Source organism: Leptosomus discolor, chromosome 9 (genome assembly GCF_034619465.1).
Source record: "Leptosomus discolor isolate bLepDis1 chromosome 9, bLepDis1.hap2, whole genome shotgun sequence".
Classification (NCBI taxonomy): domain Eukaryota; kingdom Metazoa; phylum Chordata; class Aves; order Leptosomiformes; family Leptosomidae; genus Leptosomus; species Leptosomus discolor.
Window position 1 is genome coordinate 27758089 of NC_141399.1, and position 18900 is coordinate 27776988.

The 18900-nt window shown below is 40.0% G+C and overlaps 2 protein-coding genes across 2 annotated transcripts in view; one reads left to right on the forward strand and one right to left on the reverse strand.

The window, feature by feature from the left end:
- Positions 1-229: 229 nt before the first annotated feature.
- LOC104341517 (nuclear cap-binding protein subunit 2) lies at positions 230-3202 on the reverse strand. Its single transcript, XM_086469946.1, has 4 exons — positions 3058-3202; positions 2624-2805; positions 1670-1808; positions 230-999 (listed from the first exon to the last, which is right to left on the reverse strand). The coding sequence occupies exons 1-4, from the start codon at positions 3142-3144 to the stop codon at positions 901-903; spliced, it is 507 nt and encodes a 168-aa protein (XP_086326072.1). The 5' UTR covers positions 3145-3202; the 3' UTR covers positions 230-900.
- Positions 3203-3361: 159 nt separating this feature from the next.
- TEX11 (testis expressed 11) overlaps positions 3362-18900 on the forward strand; it is a 32922-nt gene continuing 17383 nt past the window's right edge. Inside the window, exons 1-14 of the mRNA XM_086470668.1 lie at positions 3362-3374; positions 3420-3482; positions 3588-3796; positions 5918-6002; positions 7205-7284; positions 7751-7831; positions 7914-8033; positions 9487-9567; positions 11702-11787; positions 12829-12886; positions 13707-13802; positions 15343-15424; positions 17180-17258; positions 18077-18228. Coding sequence (XP_086326794.1) covers positions 3362-3374; positions 3420-3482; positions 3588-3796; positions 5918-6002; positions 7205-7284; positions 7751-7831; positions 7914-8033; positions 9487-9567; positions 11702-11787; positions 12829-12886; positions 13707-13802; positions 15343-15424; positions 17180-17258; positions 18077-18228 — 1285 coding nt within the window. The remainder of the gene's footprint in view (positions 3375-3419; positions 3483-3587; positions 3797-5917; positions 6003-7204; positions 7285-7750; positions 7832-7913; positions 8034-9486; positions 9568-11701; positions 11788-12828; positions 12887-13706; positions 13803-15342; positions 15425-17179; positions 17259-18076; positions 18229-18900) is intronic.

Consider the following 18900-nt stretch of genomic DNA (forward strand, 5'->3'; position numbering starts at 1 on the left):
TCTCTTCCCTTTGGTCAGTTTGGGTCAGCTGTCCTGGCTCTGTTCCCTCCCAAGATCTTGCCCACGCCCAGCCTACTGAGTGAGGGGGGAAACATTAGAGGGACAGCTTTGATGCTGTGTGAGCCCTGCTCAGCAGTAGCCAAAACACCGGGGTGTTATCAACACCTTTCTAGCTACCACTACGAAGCACAGCGTGATGAGGGCTGCTAGGGGGAAAGTTAACTCCATCTCAGACAGACCAAATACAACTGTTTATTTAAAAAATTAAAATAAACTTTTAACAAAATCACGTTGAACAGTGAGGATCTGAAAAGCCAGACAGCACTGGGGACATCATAAAGAGAAATGCTCTGCAGGCCCTGATCAACCCAAGGGCTAGATGTGCAGACAACCATCACCAAGTGGATGATAAGACCTTGTTACACTTCTCTCATCCAAACAGCAATACTGCTTTGTAAGCAGATGAGGCTGTAAATTAGAAAACTGAATCTCTCATGCACCCCCACAAGGTGCCCAGGCACCTGGAGGGCTCCGATGGCCATAAGCTTTTAAGAAGTTCCATTTGAGAGCAACCACGGCTGCAGTTGCAGCTTGGAGGAAGCAACCTGCTTAGCTGCAACGTGAAGAGTATGTCAAAGCACAAGGTGTGACATGCTGCACTTCTTCTTACCCAGAATCCTGCAGAGCTGTCCATTTTTTTTTCCCTCGTTGCCCTGTATAGGCACAGAACATCCTCTCTAGCCCAGAAGGAAGGGGGAATGAATACATGTATATCCACAGTCTAAGGAGGGTCACCTTTTGCTGGAACTTGGATCTCACTCCCTACCCCAATCCAAAATGCAGGAACAGGGCTAGCTCTGGAAGGACAGAGCCCTCTACGAGCTAGGACCCATGAGGCAGTTAATAGATGGCAGGCTGATGATTTGCCTTCTGCATCTGAATGATCTTGCCAAAGCCACCTCTTCCCACATCGTAGTCTGTCCGGTACTCATCTCGCACCTGGGGCACAGCAGTAACACAGATATTAGTACCCTGCCCTGCCTGTCTCCTGCTAGACTTCAGAATCATCATCCCCTCCTTGCTCGGTTGTTGGGGAACTGAAGTGCAGGTTAGAAGCACTTTGACTCATTTGAAATCTTTTCAAATAATCCACCAAAAAGGTGGTAATGGTGGTGAAAATTACAAATGAGGATATATCTGATGGCTGAGGTCTTTTAGACAAGAAGCAAAGAAAACCCTGAAATATTTTCATTCAGCTTTGCAATCTGAATTGCCAGGCTTGGCTTCCAGAACATTTTCTCCCCTCCACCCTGGAAACCTGCTAAGGAACCTCACCTTCACACTGCGGCAAGCTGCTGTGTTATGAGATTGGCCTAGCAGCTCTGCTGTCCCCCTCCATTTAAATTCTCCATAATTTTAAGAGTACTAGCTTGGATTAAGGAACATTCTGCTTGCATTGTAGGAGTCTGGAGTCCTAAACAGAAATGGTCTTAAGTTCTATTTCTAGCTTTTAACACTAGGCATCAGTTACCAAAACAACCTGGGAGTGGCTAAAGTTCATTATCAAGCCTTTACAGTCTACACATTGTTCTGTATGAGGCAAAACTAGCAAAGCAGTACACAGCCTTAGGGGGATCAAATTCACAGTACAAACTGGTATTGCCTTTACCTGTCCTCCAGTCTTTCCTCTTCCGTACTGTCGCCCCTCCTTAAACCCTGCATCCCAGTCAGTTCGAATGATGCGGTCGTCTAGTCGTGTGCCGTTGATAAATCGCATTGCATGTTCAGCATCTGCTCTTGTGTAGTATCTGAAGTGTACTATAAGGAGAACTAAGTGTGCTATTTTGTTTGGTACAGCGAAAATAACAAAAAGAGAACCATGGTATTTGAGAAGCAGAAAACCCTTGCCTTCCAGCCTTTTCTACTCTTCCTGCTCTTCTCTATGGCATCAAAAACTGCACGCATATAAAGCCAAGCTAAAACCAGCTCCTACTCAGAAAGGATTCTGAACTTTAATGTTAGTACCTGCACAGACAAGAAATAGCTTTGGATCACTTATTTCACAAGCAGATGAAATAAACATGTTAAAGCCTTGCTAAGGGCAAGAAATCTGTAATGTGCCTTTTTCTACTGTGAAACTTGACTGCATTTGCAAAGAGGGGCAGGCCTCACAGGAGAGCTTTGCAAAGACAGCTCATGGTACAACTTGTACAAGCGTGTACCCTGTGCTTGGGAATACTGCCACTGCTTATTCTGCTACTTCATTCAGGTATAAAGTTAAGGTGAGAAAGTGAACATGTGCTCTGGTCATGCAAGAGCTCAGACGGAAGATTCTAACAACACTTCTCATTTTGTCCCTAAAATCATTAAAGAAATTAACAAATTAAAGGAGCTCTCTGACACCTCCAGAAAGTACAGCAGTGGCACCACCGTACAGTCTGTCTCTCAATTAAGGCAGTGGTGGAGAAGTAGCAAGGTTGGAAAGGAAGCACCTAGTAGAAAGCACTTGACTAGCACTCCTTTTCAGGTTTTCCACAGCAGTACAGCTAAGCTTGTTGTGTAGAAAGGAACTAAAGGTGGCAAACACACACAGCTAACAATAGCAGGGAACCAGAAAAGATACTCGACAAAGCAGAAGCCGCAGGGGGTTTTCTTGATCTTGTCCAGCCCCATGACAATCCTCTTGACGTCTCCACATTTGGAGAAGAGCTCCTGGATCTGCTCCTCGGTAGTGTAGAAGGACAGGTTGCCAACATACAGCGTAGAGGAAATTTTCAGGGATTTCTCCTGCAGCTGCCTGCTACCCTAAGGGCAGAGGGGAGCAACGCAGCGGGGTGAGCACTCCTGCCGCCCCGCTTCTGGCGCCAGGCCTCGGTGGGCACCCCCTGCCGCCCCGGCGAAGCAGTGCCCTCCCTTTCGCCGGCTCCTAGCGCGGCCTTACCCCGGAAACAGCCTTCCCCTTCAGGCGCTGCTCTAGTCCCCCGCCCCGGCCGGTCCCCGCCACCTCGGGCCCCGCTGCCCCCACCCCCACGCCTCAGGCCCGGCCGCCGGGCACACCCGGAAGTGCTGGTCGCGGTACTGGCTGATCTCGCAGTAGGAGTCGCTGTTGAGCCCGCTCAGCGTGGTGTGGAGCAGCCCCGACATCTCGCTTGCGCCCGGCGGGGCCCCGCTCCCGGTATCCTTCCAGAGCCGCTGAGGCGCCCACCGGACGGCAAGCGGAGAACCGATCCGCCGCGCCGTCCGATTGGGCCGGCGCCTGTCGCTCGGGCCTGGAAGGCGGGGCTATAGCGCCGGACATCCAATCGGCGCGCGGAGCTACCGGGAGGCCTGGGTTCGGCGCGGCCGTGGCGCCGGGTCCGGCATGCTCCGCGGAAGTGCGCATGCGCAGCGGGGCCTTTCTCTCTGAGGTCTCCTGCCAGTGTGCGGGTGGCGCTGTGAGGCGGCCTCGGCCATGGTGGGGGCGCGGCTGGCGGCGGCGGAAGGTACCGCCTGCTGCGAGGCGAGGGCTCCCTTCTCGGTAGGCTCTTGGGAGCCGCCGCCTGTTGTTTGGGCTGCGTCTCACGCCTCCTCCTTGTCCTCTCGTACAGGGCTGGTGCGGGAGTTGCTGAGGGAGGAGGCCCCGTCCCGCATCGCTGCCCTCACCGAGGAGCTCTTCCACGCAGCGAGGAGCATCTCTGAGGAGGATGGGAGCGCGGCAGAGGAAGAGCCCCTGCCTCCCGGCCCGGTGGCTCTCTCCAGCCCGCCTGAAGAAATGGGGGTGTCGTGTGCTTCACAGCACAAGGCAGCGCTTGCCCAGGTTGGTGTCTGCGGCCTCTGCAGCTCTGTGAGCACGTGCCCTTGCTTCCCGCCTTTGGTGGTGAAGCCAAATGTTCAACTCTAGCGCTATTGGGATGCAAACAAAACAGTATATTTTTTCATCTCTTAACCCAATAGCGTGAAAGTGCAAAATAAAGTGGAAAATGTTACATTTAAAAAGTGAAGGCGAAATGTTGATCCTAAATGTGAGAGTGTGTACCATAATGGGGAAAGTTACTGGTATATTAGTGATAAGGTTTTTATTATTTCAATTTTCTAGTAGTATCTAATTGTAATTTTAAGTAAAAATGCAAGCATAGAGCTTGGATGTGTTAAGTGTTTTGTACTGGGTCAGAGGTCAGGTCCTTATCCTGTATATGGATTCTAATAAGGCAACAGATACTTGAGGAAGAAGAAAACAAGCAAGCATGTCGTTTTAACTGCCTAGTAAACCTAGTATGTAATATTAGAGTGGAAGGTACTCATTTTCATACATTATAAAAGCAAATTATGTTGTTGTTTATAATGATTTTAATTTTAGTTTTTTTCCTTTGTGTATTTCTTCTAGAGGAGTACTTATAAAGTAGTAACCATCTACTTTAAAAGGCCTTTTTTAAAAAAAAAAGTCTGATGGATAATACATGAATCTGGAATACAAGACTGGATGAGATACTGTCCAACCTTTTCCTCCAAAATTATATTTTGAAGAGAGATATAACCCATAGTGATTATCATCTAAGGAAGACTGATTTTTGAAAGTCTTAAATTTATGATGAGGAGCAAGATAGGTTAGTAAGTATCACAACAGAAAGTATGCTTAGTGCAGCCTGTGAAGAAATACAGGAACGTAAAACCAGTATCCTTCAGATCTTCTTGAATCAGTTGGGCTAAATTATTTTTAAAGGAAGGAGAAGTCATTAATTTGTAATCGGCTTTCTTCAGTAAAAGGCCATAAATGCGTCTGAGTTAGGCAAGAGCTTACTTGAATGCGAGATCTGCGATAGAAACTAGGATTTGAAGTGATGTAAAGTGCAGCCCTTCAAGGTGGATTGTTAAAGGAGCTTATTGTCTTTATGTAGGACTGCATCCTTTTTTCTAACAAGAGTATATAGTCAGTAGCCTTTGTTCTTTGTTTGCTAATATCAGAAGTTTCCCGATGTAGGTATTTATTTTAAATAACTGCTTGGGTTTCTTTTTGATAGGCAAAGGAGTTGAAGCCTTGCTATAGATAGGTTTCCAAGCCTGATACAATTCTTACAGCTCTTTTCCAATCCCTTCAAATTTTTCAACATCAATTTAAAATATACCTAATGTATTCTGAAAGCTGCCAGTGGATCAGTTTTATTTTGGATGTGTTGATGTGCTATTGCACAAATTTTGTATCCTATGAGTGTTTGTGAGAAAACTTAATCCCATGGGGATAGTGTAAGTGAGGTCATGTTTTGCTAAGTTTGGAAAAGGGCTTGATGGAAACATAGGTTAGGACTTTACAGTAATATGACAGGTTAATGGGATTTGTTTAGGAACATATTTGAATATTTCTGAAGTTACCACTTCTCTTGCAGAATTTGCTATTATGCATAGTTTCAAATTGGAGCTGAAGGCACTTGTGGGAGATGTGATGTGTATGTGCTATTGATCGTATGATTAATTAGCTCTGTTTCATTTCAGGTCTTGTCAGCCTTGGATTTACACAGTCATGTTCTTTCTTACCTTGCTTTATTTTAGAAGTGCTCTCATGTTTTTAGAAGATGTGACACAATCTTTTATAAGACTGAATATATCTTATGAAATATACTTATGAAAAGAGTGATTGCTTCCTGCCAGCCTTATAATTCTTCTGAAATAATGGATCTATAGAAAAGAGTGATCCATACTATTAGCTGAAGAAATGCGGTGTGGTCCATTCAGCATGCCTGTTTTCAGGTCACTGTCCCAGATCTCCCTGTGGAATCATATAAGAGTTTAATGGAAAACTCATACCTTTGACTCCAATGTAAAAGGAAGTTGCACAAACATATGGACAGGTCATTACTGTGATGCACATAAAAGATGGTTCCTTTTCCACTAGTAAATTTCGAATCCAGGACCAAATTAAATCTAATGGAATTCTCCTACTCAGGTTGAAGAGAGTGCAGTAAGCCTGTGGAACTGGGCTGTGACCAAACACGTGGGTTCTGTTGTCAATGATGAGCAAAGAGCTAAATGTACGTATGTGTTCTGTACCTTCCTGAATGTATTCTGTGTGCTGTAGCACGAAAACGAAGAACTCTCTGCCGAGAGGCGTATATATAGTACTGTAGATTTGTTTGGATCTTTGCAGATAGGGTGCAGACAGAGGAAAATATACAGCTGGGCTTGTATAAACAGTTCAGGAAAGAGCATCTTGGTGCAATAGTGATCTCCTTGTGACACAGGATCGGTGTAGGCATTCTTATCACTCCCCCTTTCTGTGCCAGAGCATCATTAAAGAGGTGAAGTGATCAAAGGAAGCTGTAATTTGCCTTCTAGTGCTATGGTTTTAATCTAAAAACGTATGGAAATAACATAGATATAAATTTTAGACTGCTGGTCACAATGTAACTATCTCGCTTGATATAAATTACAGAAACAATCTCATCAATGTTTGCAAACAGAAAAACTAAATCCTCTTTTTACTTCCCTGCTTTAGCCAGGTTCATGGCTGGTGGGTTTGCTTGGAGGCAGGAGCAGGGCAAGGGAAAAGCTGAAGTGAGCATTTGGTCTTTTCCCTCAACCTGCTTCTTTATGTGGTTCTGCAGGATTGCAATACCTGGCCTACATTTTTGTCTTGAGGGATTGTAGTCAAAATCATGTATGACTTGTATGATATAAATTATATCAGGTAAAGGGAAAAGGGTAACTTTAAAATAAATAAGTAGTAATTGTAGAGCATAATGTTCTCAGATCTTGTATCACAGCTGAAGGGACAGGGAGAGGCTATTTTAAATACATTAAGTGATGTCTTTTCCACCCCTGATGTATAAGGAAGGCCTGAAAATATTTTTGCTTTTTACTTTGAAAATGTAAAGATTATTAAACATAATTTCCCTATTTTGCTGAAGGCTATTTTGGGGCTCTGAAGACATGTTACTGTAAGTACCTGCAATGTAATTAAGTCTTTGAATACCATCTGTTTAACTTAAACTCTTTCTAAAGTGTTTAATAGGTATTTTGATGAAATTTTTTTTTTTTCTTACTGCTGAAAAAGCAGTTTTAAGCAGCTTGGCTACAATTCAGACTGCTTTGACTCCTGAAGCTTTCAAGTTTTTCTCTCTTGTGATTTAAAATGGCAAGCAGCCTTTCAGATATGGCAGGGCCTGACTTTCTTAAAAAAAAAAAAAAAAAGGCAAAAAGGAAAGTTATGAACGTCTGCACTGTTTTCTTGCAGTACGGTCTGTTGCTTGCAGACTGGTGTGCCTTTGTGAAGGCCGTGATCCTTCGGAGGGAACTATTCGAAGACAGATTTTGGTAAGGCTAATGATGGGTGAGCAATGAAGTACTATTGATCACCAAGGGAAACCTTCAGACCCTGTTGTGGTTGCGCTGGAAAGGGAGTGAAATGCACCTGTAGTTCTGGGGAATATACATGCTGAAGGGGACCTGTATTAATGCTGGGATACCTTGCTGAGCCAGTGCAGTTAGGAATTTCTGGACATTGCAGTTAGCATCCCATCTTTGTCATATGGTAAAATGCTATATGAGCAGCATGTTAATTTATTTCAGTATCTTATAATATTGTCTAGTAGGGCACTGTAAGTCTTATGCTGCATCTAAGTGTCAAGGACTTCATTCAGATGTGAGAGGCACTTGTCAGAAATTGAAGAGCTGAAATACCTTTCTCCTACTTTAGATATGTGCGTCAATGAGATGAGATCTAACATTGCCTTTCTTGAAAGTGACTGTTTTCACAGAGTGCTTACATTTTTTTCTTCAGATGTCTATGAAAACTGGGAAAGGATGGATAGATATTGGAAAGGCTGATCTTGCTGATGGATTTCTAGAGATTGCCATGAGTGTAAGCTCTTTTCCAGTTTTAATTTCTTATAAAAACACCTATTTGTAAGTTCCATGAGTGATGCCTGCACTTTGTTTTCCAGAGTGTAGAAAAACTATATGCAGAGTTGCTTAAGGGGAGCAATGGCGAAGCAGATATTCATATGCACAAAGCTGATGTGGAGAAGAGTCTCTTCAAAGTACTCTCTTATCAGGCTGAATCAGTATGTGTTTTCCTTATAAGTCGCTAGGGATATAGAAGTAAACTCTGACCCAGTTATTAGATGTATGAATGCTTGGCATTGAAGACTTGCTGAGGGATGTATTTCCTTCACTTAGATGTAAGATAGCAGATCTTGTGTTTGCATTCAGTGTTGCAATCGTGAAATGATTTTTAATTTGCCTAATTTATCGCAGTCATTTCTGCTGTGGTGTTTATATCTTTTAGTTCAGATTTGTTGCTCTATGATTTGGCTAGCATGGCTGTTTATAAAACAAACAGCTGCCTTTCTGAATCATAAATGTGTCAGTTCCAAAGGTGTCCTGTGTTTGACTGAAGAAGGGGCGTAGGACTGGTGTAGAGCCTGGGTCCCCTAGACTCCAAGCGGGTAACATGTACACAGCGAGACTAGTCACCTTGGAGCACTCATCACAGCGTGCTAGTATTTGCAGCTAGGCTGATTGAAAGTATATGAAGGTAGTATTCATTACAAGCCACATGTGCAAAGTCTTCTGCAACTTGCAACTTATGACACTGCGAACTCATGAACATCATCAAAGCTATTAATATTATATGCCATCAGACAGAGATCTTCTGTACGTGAATATCCTCTCTTTCATGACCTCGTACATGTTGCTTTCCACATACAAAGGCTTTAAACATTGGGAGAATCAGTATAAAATTACAAGATCTGGAAGTAGTGAGTTCCATGACATTTGGTATTTTCTTTTCAAGTTTCAACCTCTGGCATCATACAATGAGGTAAGAAACATGGTGATAATTATAAAAAACCACCACCAACCTAGCACAATATAAATGAAGCCTGAAAAAGTGCTAAAGATTTTCTAGGGGTTCAACAACACAAATTACAATTATTTGAAGTGTGTAATTTAGAAATTTTAAGTTTTGTGAGGCATTGTTGTGCCTGACTGAAGTTTCTGAGTACTTTATCAATGCTATAGAGTATTACAGGCATGTGAGTGTAAATATGAGAAAATGTGGTCACCTGCATTTGTTGATAGCACCAATGATACCACTATCTAGAAGGGGAGCACTGTCTCCAAAATTCTCAAGAGATTTGCTAAACAGGCCAAAGCAGTGGCCAGAATTTTTAATTTGATCATGGAGACAAAAGGTGACCTTAATTACTGGAGAGGTGGTTTAAGATTTGCTGAACTGTTGTATCATCTTAACATCTGAATGAACCTGTGCCATGCATCTGGGCCTTTTCGCGCTACGGGAGGACTGCAGTGTTTTTTCTAGATGTCTTTACCATCTGGCAATATAGAGAAACATACAGAATTATTGTAGCACTATAAGGACAGATACCTAATCCCAAACCTAGCTTTACTGAATGTGAAAAACCCAAGTCCTATTTTAGAGAATCAGTCTTTTAATGAATTTTAAAGACAAGTTGCACACTAACAGTTCGTTGGCATGCTCTACTGCTCTCTTAGGCAGTTGCTCAAGGAGATTTTCAGAAAGCGGTGGTGTGTGTGCAGCGCTGCAAAGATATGTTGATGAAATTGCCAAAAGAGGTAAATTAAATCTTCCCTTCTTTATCATTCCAAACTTTGAAAATCTGCTTTCTTCTTTATATGTTAAAGAATGACGTGTGCCATATAATCTTTTGGAAAGTACTCTGGGCTATGTATCTCTTCTGTGGTTCGTTGCTTCTTTGAGATTTTCTTTCTGACGATTTTGCATGGGAACAGCAGGCTTTCTTTAAAGGTAATTTTTTTCTCATTTCTCATAGTTTATCATTCAAAATAGAATTATAAACTCTTTCTAAAGAATGAGAAGAGACAAATCAGCAAGCAAGGCAAAAGGTTTTCTAGACTGAATGTGCCACCTACTCTTCTACAGAACCAGCTGCATTTTACATCTTGATCTTGTATATTGCTACTTCACTTGCACCCATGTGAACTTTTGTCTGGAAACAGACGGGACAAGACAAGAGCTGAGTTACCAAGTTTTTGATATGCAAGTCTATCACTACCCTCAGTACATCTTCATGAAGCTGTAGAGCTATGAATGGAGGCTTCCCATCGCACTAAACTGTTTTTTTGTAGTTCTTGTCTCTCAGAAGAGTGTCCAGGGAAAACAAACTCTAGCATATGCAGACTAGTTCTTTGTTTGCAAAGATAAAAGTCTAGTATGTTTGTATCAGAATAAGCTTCCCCACGTTTCTTTTCACTTGCTTACTTTAATGTTTTCCCAAAATGTAAGAAAAATGTGGTTCCTGTCTCTGTGGTGCAGGTAATAAAATTCAAAGGGGTGGATGTGAATTCTGAAAGGAAAACATGGGTGGAGTTTAATTGGGTTTTTTAAGCCATTAAACTCCAGCTAATTTTAAGTTTTGTTTTTGTGATCCGCAAGCCTCGTTCAGTGCATCTGGGTGACTAAGTCAGTTGCAGAGGTCTAGCTTTTGTTTGAATCATAAGAGCAGAGCTTCTCACTGAATTGTTGAAAGAGCTCACTGGGATCTTTGCATTACTGTTCCTGATTTCATTTTAAATTAAGTTCATGCTTTCTGCTTAAACTTCTCTATTAAATAATGTTAAACTTCTCATAGTGAATACTGCTCGCAAACCAGGAGCACTGATGCAGACAAGGAAAAGGTTTCTGACCACGAGAGATACAATTTACTTGTGGTTTAAAGAATGGTATTTAAACGATGAGAAAAAAGTGAATGACTGAGTATGCCACAGTATACCTACAGCATTAAGCTAAACACTTTGCATGAAGCCCTTGCAATACAAAAAACCTCCTGTTCTGGAAAGAAAAAGTTCACAAATAGAACTTATGAAAAATAAGGTTTTCATATCTGAGAGGTTTTTTTTGTTGTTGTTCATGCATACTGAATCTGTGCTTTTGTCTCTGCATTGCAATGAGATAAACAATAAATTTGATGCAAGATGTTATGCTACCTCTCTCAGTCTTGCCTGAGGATTTGAAATATGTAGTCACTTGCAAGAAACATTTATACTTGGAAAATAAAGTTACTGCAGAGGCACAAAATGGATGTAAATATTGGCAGCCTGTTAGCATATGAAATGACTTTTCTGTCTCTTCTTTGGATAACATATGACAGCTGCAGATCATTTCAAAGGAAAGGCAAGTTGTTATGAACAGACGTTGTCAGGGCTGACTGATAAAGCGGAAGGCAACAGCGCTCTGAATAACTAAGCATTCAAAACCAGTTTTCTTCTAAAACTTGTAATGTGGTTGATCCTTTTTTAACCCCAGAGAGACATGCAGGGAAGAAGCCTACCATGGAAGAGGTAGAGTTGTCTTCATATAACTATGTAAAACTTTTTTGTCATTTTTAAAAATGAAGTTGTAATATTCCGGTTTTTCCTCTCAGGTTTTAATTTTTATTGTTTACACAGTTCTAGTGTTTTCAGCATGATATCTTGAGGAACTGTTCTACCTTATGTGTTTCAAGAATCCAGCTTTCTTGCCTGTCTTGGGCTGGTTAATGATGCTTCACTTTCCCACACAATTACAATTCCATTTTAGTCATGTGCAGTATCTCCTTGTGTAAGGTTAGAAGTGGTAACAGTGGATATATCTTTAAAGTAAAATGCACTTTAAAGGAGCTGAGGCTGGAGTACCGTAGATCTAGTGATGTTTCTACAAGAACATTATAGAAGCAAGTTTTTATTGCAGACCTGTTACCTGTCAATCCTCTGTTACAATTTTGGAGTGGAAACCTATGAATGGAAGAGGTATGAACAGAGCTCCTTCTGGCTCAGGTAATGTGTAAAGGCAAACAAAATCCCACTTTTGAGGTGTAAAAGTATGTGTGAAGGAGAGGGGGGAGCGAGGGAAAGTAGAGATTTAATTAAATGTGAGAATAGAAGATTTTAGCTGAACCAAATTAGCTGAGCAGATACTTAGTGACTGTCTTATTTTGTTGCCTAACATTTATGTCTGCTTTCCACATAAATTTTCATGTCATTAGAATGAAAGTCTTCTTTCCATGGTTCTTGTCAATTCTTTCCCAAACACTTCTTCCAATTCAACATAGTTATGGTCACATATTCTGTCAAAGGGGATTTGTCGAAATGCTTAGAATTAATTACAGCTGGTGCTTTGGAGATTATTTTATATTTTATTCTTATGGAAAACTAAATACTGAGTCCTGATAAAATTTGAGGAGCAAATAAACCTTTGCAAAGTACAAGTAATTATGTGGAGAAAGAGATGTAGCTCCATCTAGTGGGTTCAGATTTTCCTCTGCTGAGAATATGTTAGATCAGGAAACAAATGCCCAGTTGCTGTTTTTCTTTCTGACAGTTCTTCATTCACAGCATTTCAATTGAATCTGCGTGTTTTCCTGGGTGGTCCTTTGTGCTGTCATTTAACTTTAAAGAAAGAATAGGGAGTCATGACTCCCAGGTTCTGTTTCTGTCTCTGCTATTGATTTGCTGTGATCCTGGGACCAGGGCGTGTATAACTTTTGTGTATGACAGCATTATATGTCAGGTGAGAATGAGAACACTTGCTTTGTCAAAACCCCTGTGGTGAGGACTGATAAAGCCTACTGAAATGTTTGAATAGATGATGTTGCAGGTTGAAGACTGAGTACAATTTTTAATGTGAGGATTTAAAAAAAAAAAAGGAAAACTTTCTGTTCTCTAGTAAGGCTGAGTACTGAGTTTAGTTTGTGTGCTTTATGTGATTTCTAACTGGTTTAGAAGTGGCAAAGGATAGGAACATTGCACATATCAGAAGACTGGCTGAATTTATCTCTGTCATCCCATTTAATTCTAACTTTAACTTGTCATTGATAGCCAGAGTTATGACATTGGGAAGATGGACATGAAATATTCTGTTGGCAGAGAAATGCAGGTGAGAAATGGAGAAATTGCTGTTTACAAATAGGAGGATTTTGTTAACCTGACTCCACTGTGTTATCTGCCTCTGCTGTGCCAAACCTGACCGGTGATCCTTTGGCCCCTTCTTTACTACAGTCTTCTATGAAGTTTGGCAAAATTGCAAGTTCTCTTGCTATGAGCATCAGTCAGAGTTCAGTCACTGATGAGTGCCCTTAAATCACCTTTGAATCTACTATTTCACAGAAATTAAATTGTAGAAAGTAAGGCTGAAGTAGACCCTGAGAGGCCATCTCTTCTTCCCTTCCCCCTCTTTGTTCAAGGCATCATCAGTTACAACTGTGTCATTTTTATAGATGTTCGTCTGTCTATTCATAAGCCTATTACTCCTTTTGCTACTCACGGTGGATATGGAGAAGATTTTAATCTCTTTCTCTTTATATAAATAATTTATATATTTGAAGGCCATTATCATGTACGTCTTTGTGATTTTTTTTTTTTTCTCTCAGTGAAGTTTATACCTCCTGTTTCTTTAATTTCTCCTTTCATTCTGTTTTTTCCAGACCTCTGATTTTCCTTGCTACCCTTCTGTTCTCCTCTGAACTCTAGTTGATTCATGTCCTGTGTGAATTGCAGTGCTGAAGACTGGATACGCTTCAGAACTGAGGACTTTATATACCAGGCAGACATTTTTTTGACTCAAAGAGCTTATATTTTTCATGACCTTAAATTTTAAGTCTCTTGTATTCATATGTATGTTCATGTGTGGCTGTTGGTTTTTTTCTGCCCTTCAGATTCAGACAGCATTTAAACTTCCATTTTGTTTTTCTTTGCAGGCTAAAGTGCTGCGATTGTTAGCTACAGCCTATTTTGAGTGGGATTGCAATCTGTATCTTGACAAGGCATTGAAAGCTATAAGCTTGGCAAATCAGGTAGTAATGTGTTACTGTCTATGGTGTGCAGTAGTCGAAACTCAAGCATTTATTAACATAATAATTAATTATTAATTAATTACTGGTGTGTTACCTTGACATCAGATGGAGGTATGCTTTCTTTGCTTTGGTTTTCATACTGGTAAGAATGTTTTGGTGTTCCCAGCTTTTTTATAGTGAAATACTGCTTTGCATGTAGATTTCAGAGCTGTCTTGCTGCCTCGTATCTATTAGTAGTGAGGTTCTTTGATAATGATATGACTAAAATTTCTCTGACCTGTATTCATGAAAACTACAAACAGAATAAACTAGTGTGGTCCACCTGAGATTTATAGCAGCTGGCTTTTTAGGCACCTGACCTTTTGTCTTGCTTTGGGTTATAATGGATATGTCCATACTACATTTTGAGTCCCCATCCCCCAGAGCTTTACAAATCTTTGAGCAAGCACCAAACAATTCAGTTTTGAAAGCTGTGTAGCCATGCTACGTTGGTCTTATTTCAAACAATTTAGCTATTGCACTTTACTAACATGACTGTATTTCTTCTGGAACCTAAAAAATGAGCTGTATAAACATACCAGCTACCCTGAAGAAAGTTCGTAAGCAGTCACTGCAGTGAGGTCTCTTGCTCTGGTACAAATTCCATTTCCCATATAAAGACTTAAATTAATTTTGTGCTTTTCAAGTTAGAGTAACTTAAATTGGAAAAAATTATATTTGTCTTTGGCTGACCATTTAAAATTTTCCATTATCTGTTTAATACAAAACCATTTTTAAGTATAAAATTCTGTTTTAAATAAAAGCTTAAATTCACTTTTCTACATGCTGTTAAAACTTTCAGATAGATGATGATGCACGTGCTTGTGACATCAGGATAAAAGGCAGCGTATTTTAATCATTCAGATAACATGCTACTGCAGTATCTAAGCCCTTTGCAATTTTTATTGTATTTGCTTTTGCGAAACCTTTTGAGGTGGAAAGAGTTTTTATCATAATTTTTGATAATATATGTTTTGATAATATATGGAAAACCAGAAGAAAATTTCTGTCTGGAGTCTGAAATGTGCAGTGTTTTATTGAGAGCTGTAGTGTACAGTCTTCATTATTTCCATTTGCTCCCATTGTTGTTCTCCTCTAAATTTTGTATTATTATAAGCTACTCTGAATTCTTCTTATATTAATTCTAGCGTAGTCCAGCCAATTCACACATGAAAAAGCAGGAGATGTTTCTATCATTCAGTATTGTTCAGCTTCTATTTAAAAGTGCCAGAAATGGGGCATAGGAAAATGAGAGTCATTTATCTCTTGCTTTCATCATCCTCATGGTCTTCAGGTGGTATAAGAATGAATGAATAATGAAGATGCACATTGCATTTAAGGAGAAAATATTACCAGTTGCCTACCTATTGCTTCAGTCATTAAAATGGAATTAATACAGTGGCATCTGTTTCCTGATATTTGTTATGAGTGTCCTGGACTTTCATGGGATCTGTATTCTACAAACAGCTGTCCAAGTAATGTATTGTTTTTCATTGTGCAGGAGAATTGGCATCCAGCAGGGTTTTTTTTGAAAGTTAAAATTCTTCTTAAAAGTGGAGCATCAGATGAAGATATCAACTCAGGTATCACAGCTCTGTATAAGTTTCATAGTAATGTCATACTACTTTGTATCCAAGAAGACAGCCTGAGTTGCAGATAGAAGAGGAAAAAAAAATCCCTTTCTTATGTGTTTTAGAGGAATCTTCATTAGCTAAAGTCGCTCTGGTTTTAGAGTGAGACATAGTAGTCACTGTTCACAGAGGGGTGGTCCAGGTGCTAATGTAAGTTTGAATTAAGCATGGTTTTATTTTTGTTGAGCGTTTGAATGCTGGAAATAGGAAAGGGGGAAGGCTATGAAGCCTGTTAGAATGCAGACAGTGAAAATAAAACAAGGTAAAAGTATGGTTTCTTGTAGACATATGCCTAAGGTTACTCAAAAAGGGTGATGCTGGATTGTCTCTTACACAGTCAGCATAGAAGAAAGGCTTGTTAAACATTGCTGTTCTCTGTGTGTGATTTTGCAGATTTTGGCCAAGAGACATCCAGTGCTGATCAGTGGGTTGTTATAAACCTGTATTACCAGAGTTTATTTAGTTTATCTAAGGCATATAAACTCTTTTCTCATTATTCCTCAAACTTCTCATTTGAGGAGAGCTGATTCTTCTGTTGGCATGAGATGAGAATAAAATTTTTTGGGGGACTTCAATATAGAAAGGGTAATGTGTCAGGAGAGATTTATTTCCATAAATAATGAAATTGTAAAGAAGAGAGGCTTTGTACTTTTCATGGTTGGAAAGCATCAGATGCATAATAAACACTGAGAAATATATGTAGGGTGAGATGAGGAGTTTTTTGCAGAGAGCTGAATGGTTTAAATGCTGCTAGAGTATCAGGAATGGAAACTCCACTTCAGATTGCTCTTGGGAAATTTCAGCCAGCTTTCAAGTGGACAGTTTTCAAAACTTACTATTGCAATAGTTGTCTTCTGCAGTGTGAATTGTGAAGCCATAGTGTTGCCTGTCGAAACACACTCTGCTTTTATTTAGTAGCATTAAGGCTCCAGTCAGTTTTTTAGGCAAGTTTATTAACGAGTGGATGTCTGTCCTTTCATACTACCAGTCATACGAGAAAAGTGTTGTGTCCATGCGCTGCAACTTCTCTGTCTTTTGAGTGAAAGTTCCTGTGAAGTTTTAAGCATTTGACTAAAATCTTGTATTGTGTGCTTTAGAAACGCTTCCTTTAACAACTGTTACAGTCATGCCCCCATGTGCTCCTTCTCTGATCTCATCTGAGATACAAATGTATAAATCTTGTTATTAACCATCCAGCACAGTCTAGCAATTTTTAAACTTCATCTGAGTGGTCTAAAACGGATGTGTACTTATCAGCACCAGTCAATTCAATAGCTGATGCTAAAGGCATTAGGCTTAAGTAGTTCCTATTGCAATGTGATACCACCATACAGACTGAGCACTGACCTCAGTCTTAAGTCATTCCTGCTGGATGAGAGATTTTGATGGAAAGCAGCTTGAGGCAAAAGTTTGTGCTACTGATGTCTGTGCTGTTCCTCTTCAAAGAGACAAACAGCTAGAATTCTAGGGCTATCAGTCTGTCACCTTTCTGTAGTACTGCATTAATTGTACAGCAAAAGGAAAGTCAAAGCACAACGACATGTTTTATTCTTCCTTTTGTTTTAGAACTGTTATATTGGAGCTTTTTTTTGTTTATGTGGGTTTTTTTTTTTTTTTTCAAAGAAGCTGTAAGAGGTAAATGGTAAATTGGGCAATTAAGTGTCTAAGTTGATTAAATAATCTGAGCTGCTTTGTGTTCTGTCTTAGCTGTTGCAGAATTCCTGCACCATGAGATGTCTTTAGACTTTTGTTTGAGTACTGCCAAACTGCTGCTGGAGCATGGAAGGTATGAAAGCATCACTAAGTGGGGTGAGCACAATATTTGGGCTTTGTAGGTGTTCTTTTATAAGCAAAGAGCATCGATTATACAATGATTCTTTATTTTAGATAAAAACTCACAGAGGATGGTAAACAGTTTTGAGAGGGAACCTCTCTTTTCCATAGCAAGGTTATACAGATTATGGCAGCAGCAGAACAGGGCATGAAATAATGTTGAGTGGCAATTTGCAATGCTGTAGCCATACTTTGGAATTGTTAAGATTCTCCCTGTGTAGTTTAAATATATATCTGGAATAATATATCTAGAATAATATATATATATGTATATCTCAATGTGTGTGTATATATCTGTGTGTATGTGTATATATATATATATATGACTCTGGAATTATTTGACTGAAATCTTTCTTCCATTTTAACTAACCAGCCCTCAGAATGAAAGAGTTTGGAGTTCTAGAATCATTCTTACGGAAAACAGTATAAGGATGAACAAGTTACTGCAAAATAGAGGCATGAAATTTCACACTGTTGAATGCTCCATCATGATTACCAATGTACATGCTTCTATCTTGCAGTAAATTCTTAGTCATTCATTGTGAGGAGTAAACTGTCTTGTGAATACTGTGGAACAAACGTGCTAATAGGAAGTTACTACTGAATAGATGAACTGCAGTAAATTCATACCTTGACTCACTCTGTAAGTGTGATGGTGTGCCAGTAGTATTAATGAGATATGTGCTGTAGGGTGTGAATATGTTGTTCTTTAGAATGGAAAATTAACAGCTCTTCTTGTGCAGCTTCTTAAAAATGCGTCTGTGTGAATAGGGAATCAGTTGGTTTTGATTTTCTGAAATCTGTTCCTGAACGATTTGAATCTTCACCTGACCTTGGAAAAATTACCCTGCTCCACGTTGAGTTCCTGTTACAAAATAAGAGGGAGCTGCTTGCTAAGCAAAAGGTTGAAGAAATTATTATAGGTCTGTATCCATCTTTTACTGCTGTTCACTGAAAGGTGGATTTAGTTGGCTGAAGTCTTGAATTTTGATTTTCACTTTTTTTGCTTATTCTCATCTTTCTTTACATTTGTGTCTGTTTTCCCTTCTGTTTCTTTTGCATGGCAGCTCTCAAATTCCATAATGAATGAGTCATGATAAAGCTCAGGGTTAAATTCACTTGCTAGAATAACTCCTCCTTCTTAGTGTAGACTGTGTGTGGCTGATACATGTGGGATTAAAAACATTTATCAGAAGTTCTGTAATGCTAATACTTTGTCCATCCAGCCCAATGTGGTTCTGTTTGTCAGTATTAAAACAGCTTGCATATCCTTGTTTGAGCAGCTGAGTAACAGTTCCTTTTTCAGGTCTGTTGTACCTGTAGCACTGTAGAATTTTTTGACTGTCAGATCTGCTGGAAGTCCGACAGTATTTTATGTAGCATTGAACTCGGTGCAAGAGCCACATTTACGTTGTTCAAGCATGAAAATAGTTATTCTCTTATTCACCATTTTTGGGGGTTTTTGTTTGTTTGGGTTTTTTTGGGGGCTGTTAATTTTTTTTCTTTTTCAGAAGCAGGAGATGAAACACTGGGTCCTGGCTGAAACTATTGCTGTGTCAGTGTTTTTTTGTGGCAGGCTATGGGACAGTCTTTTT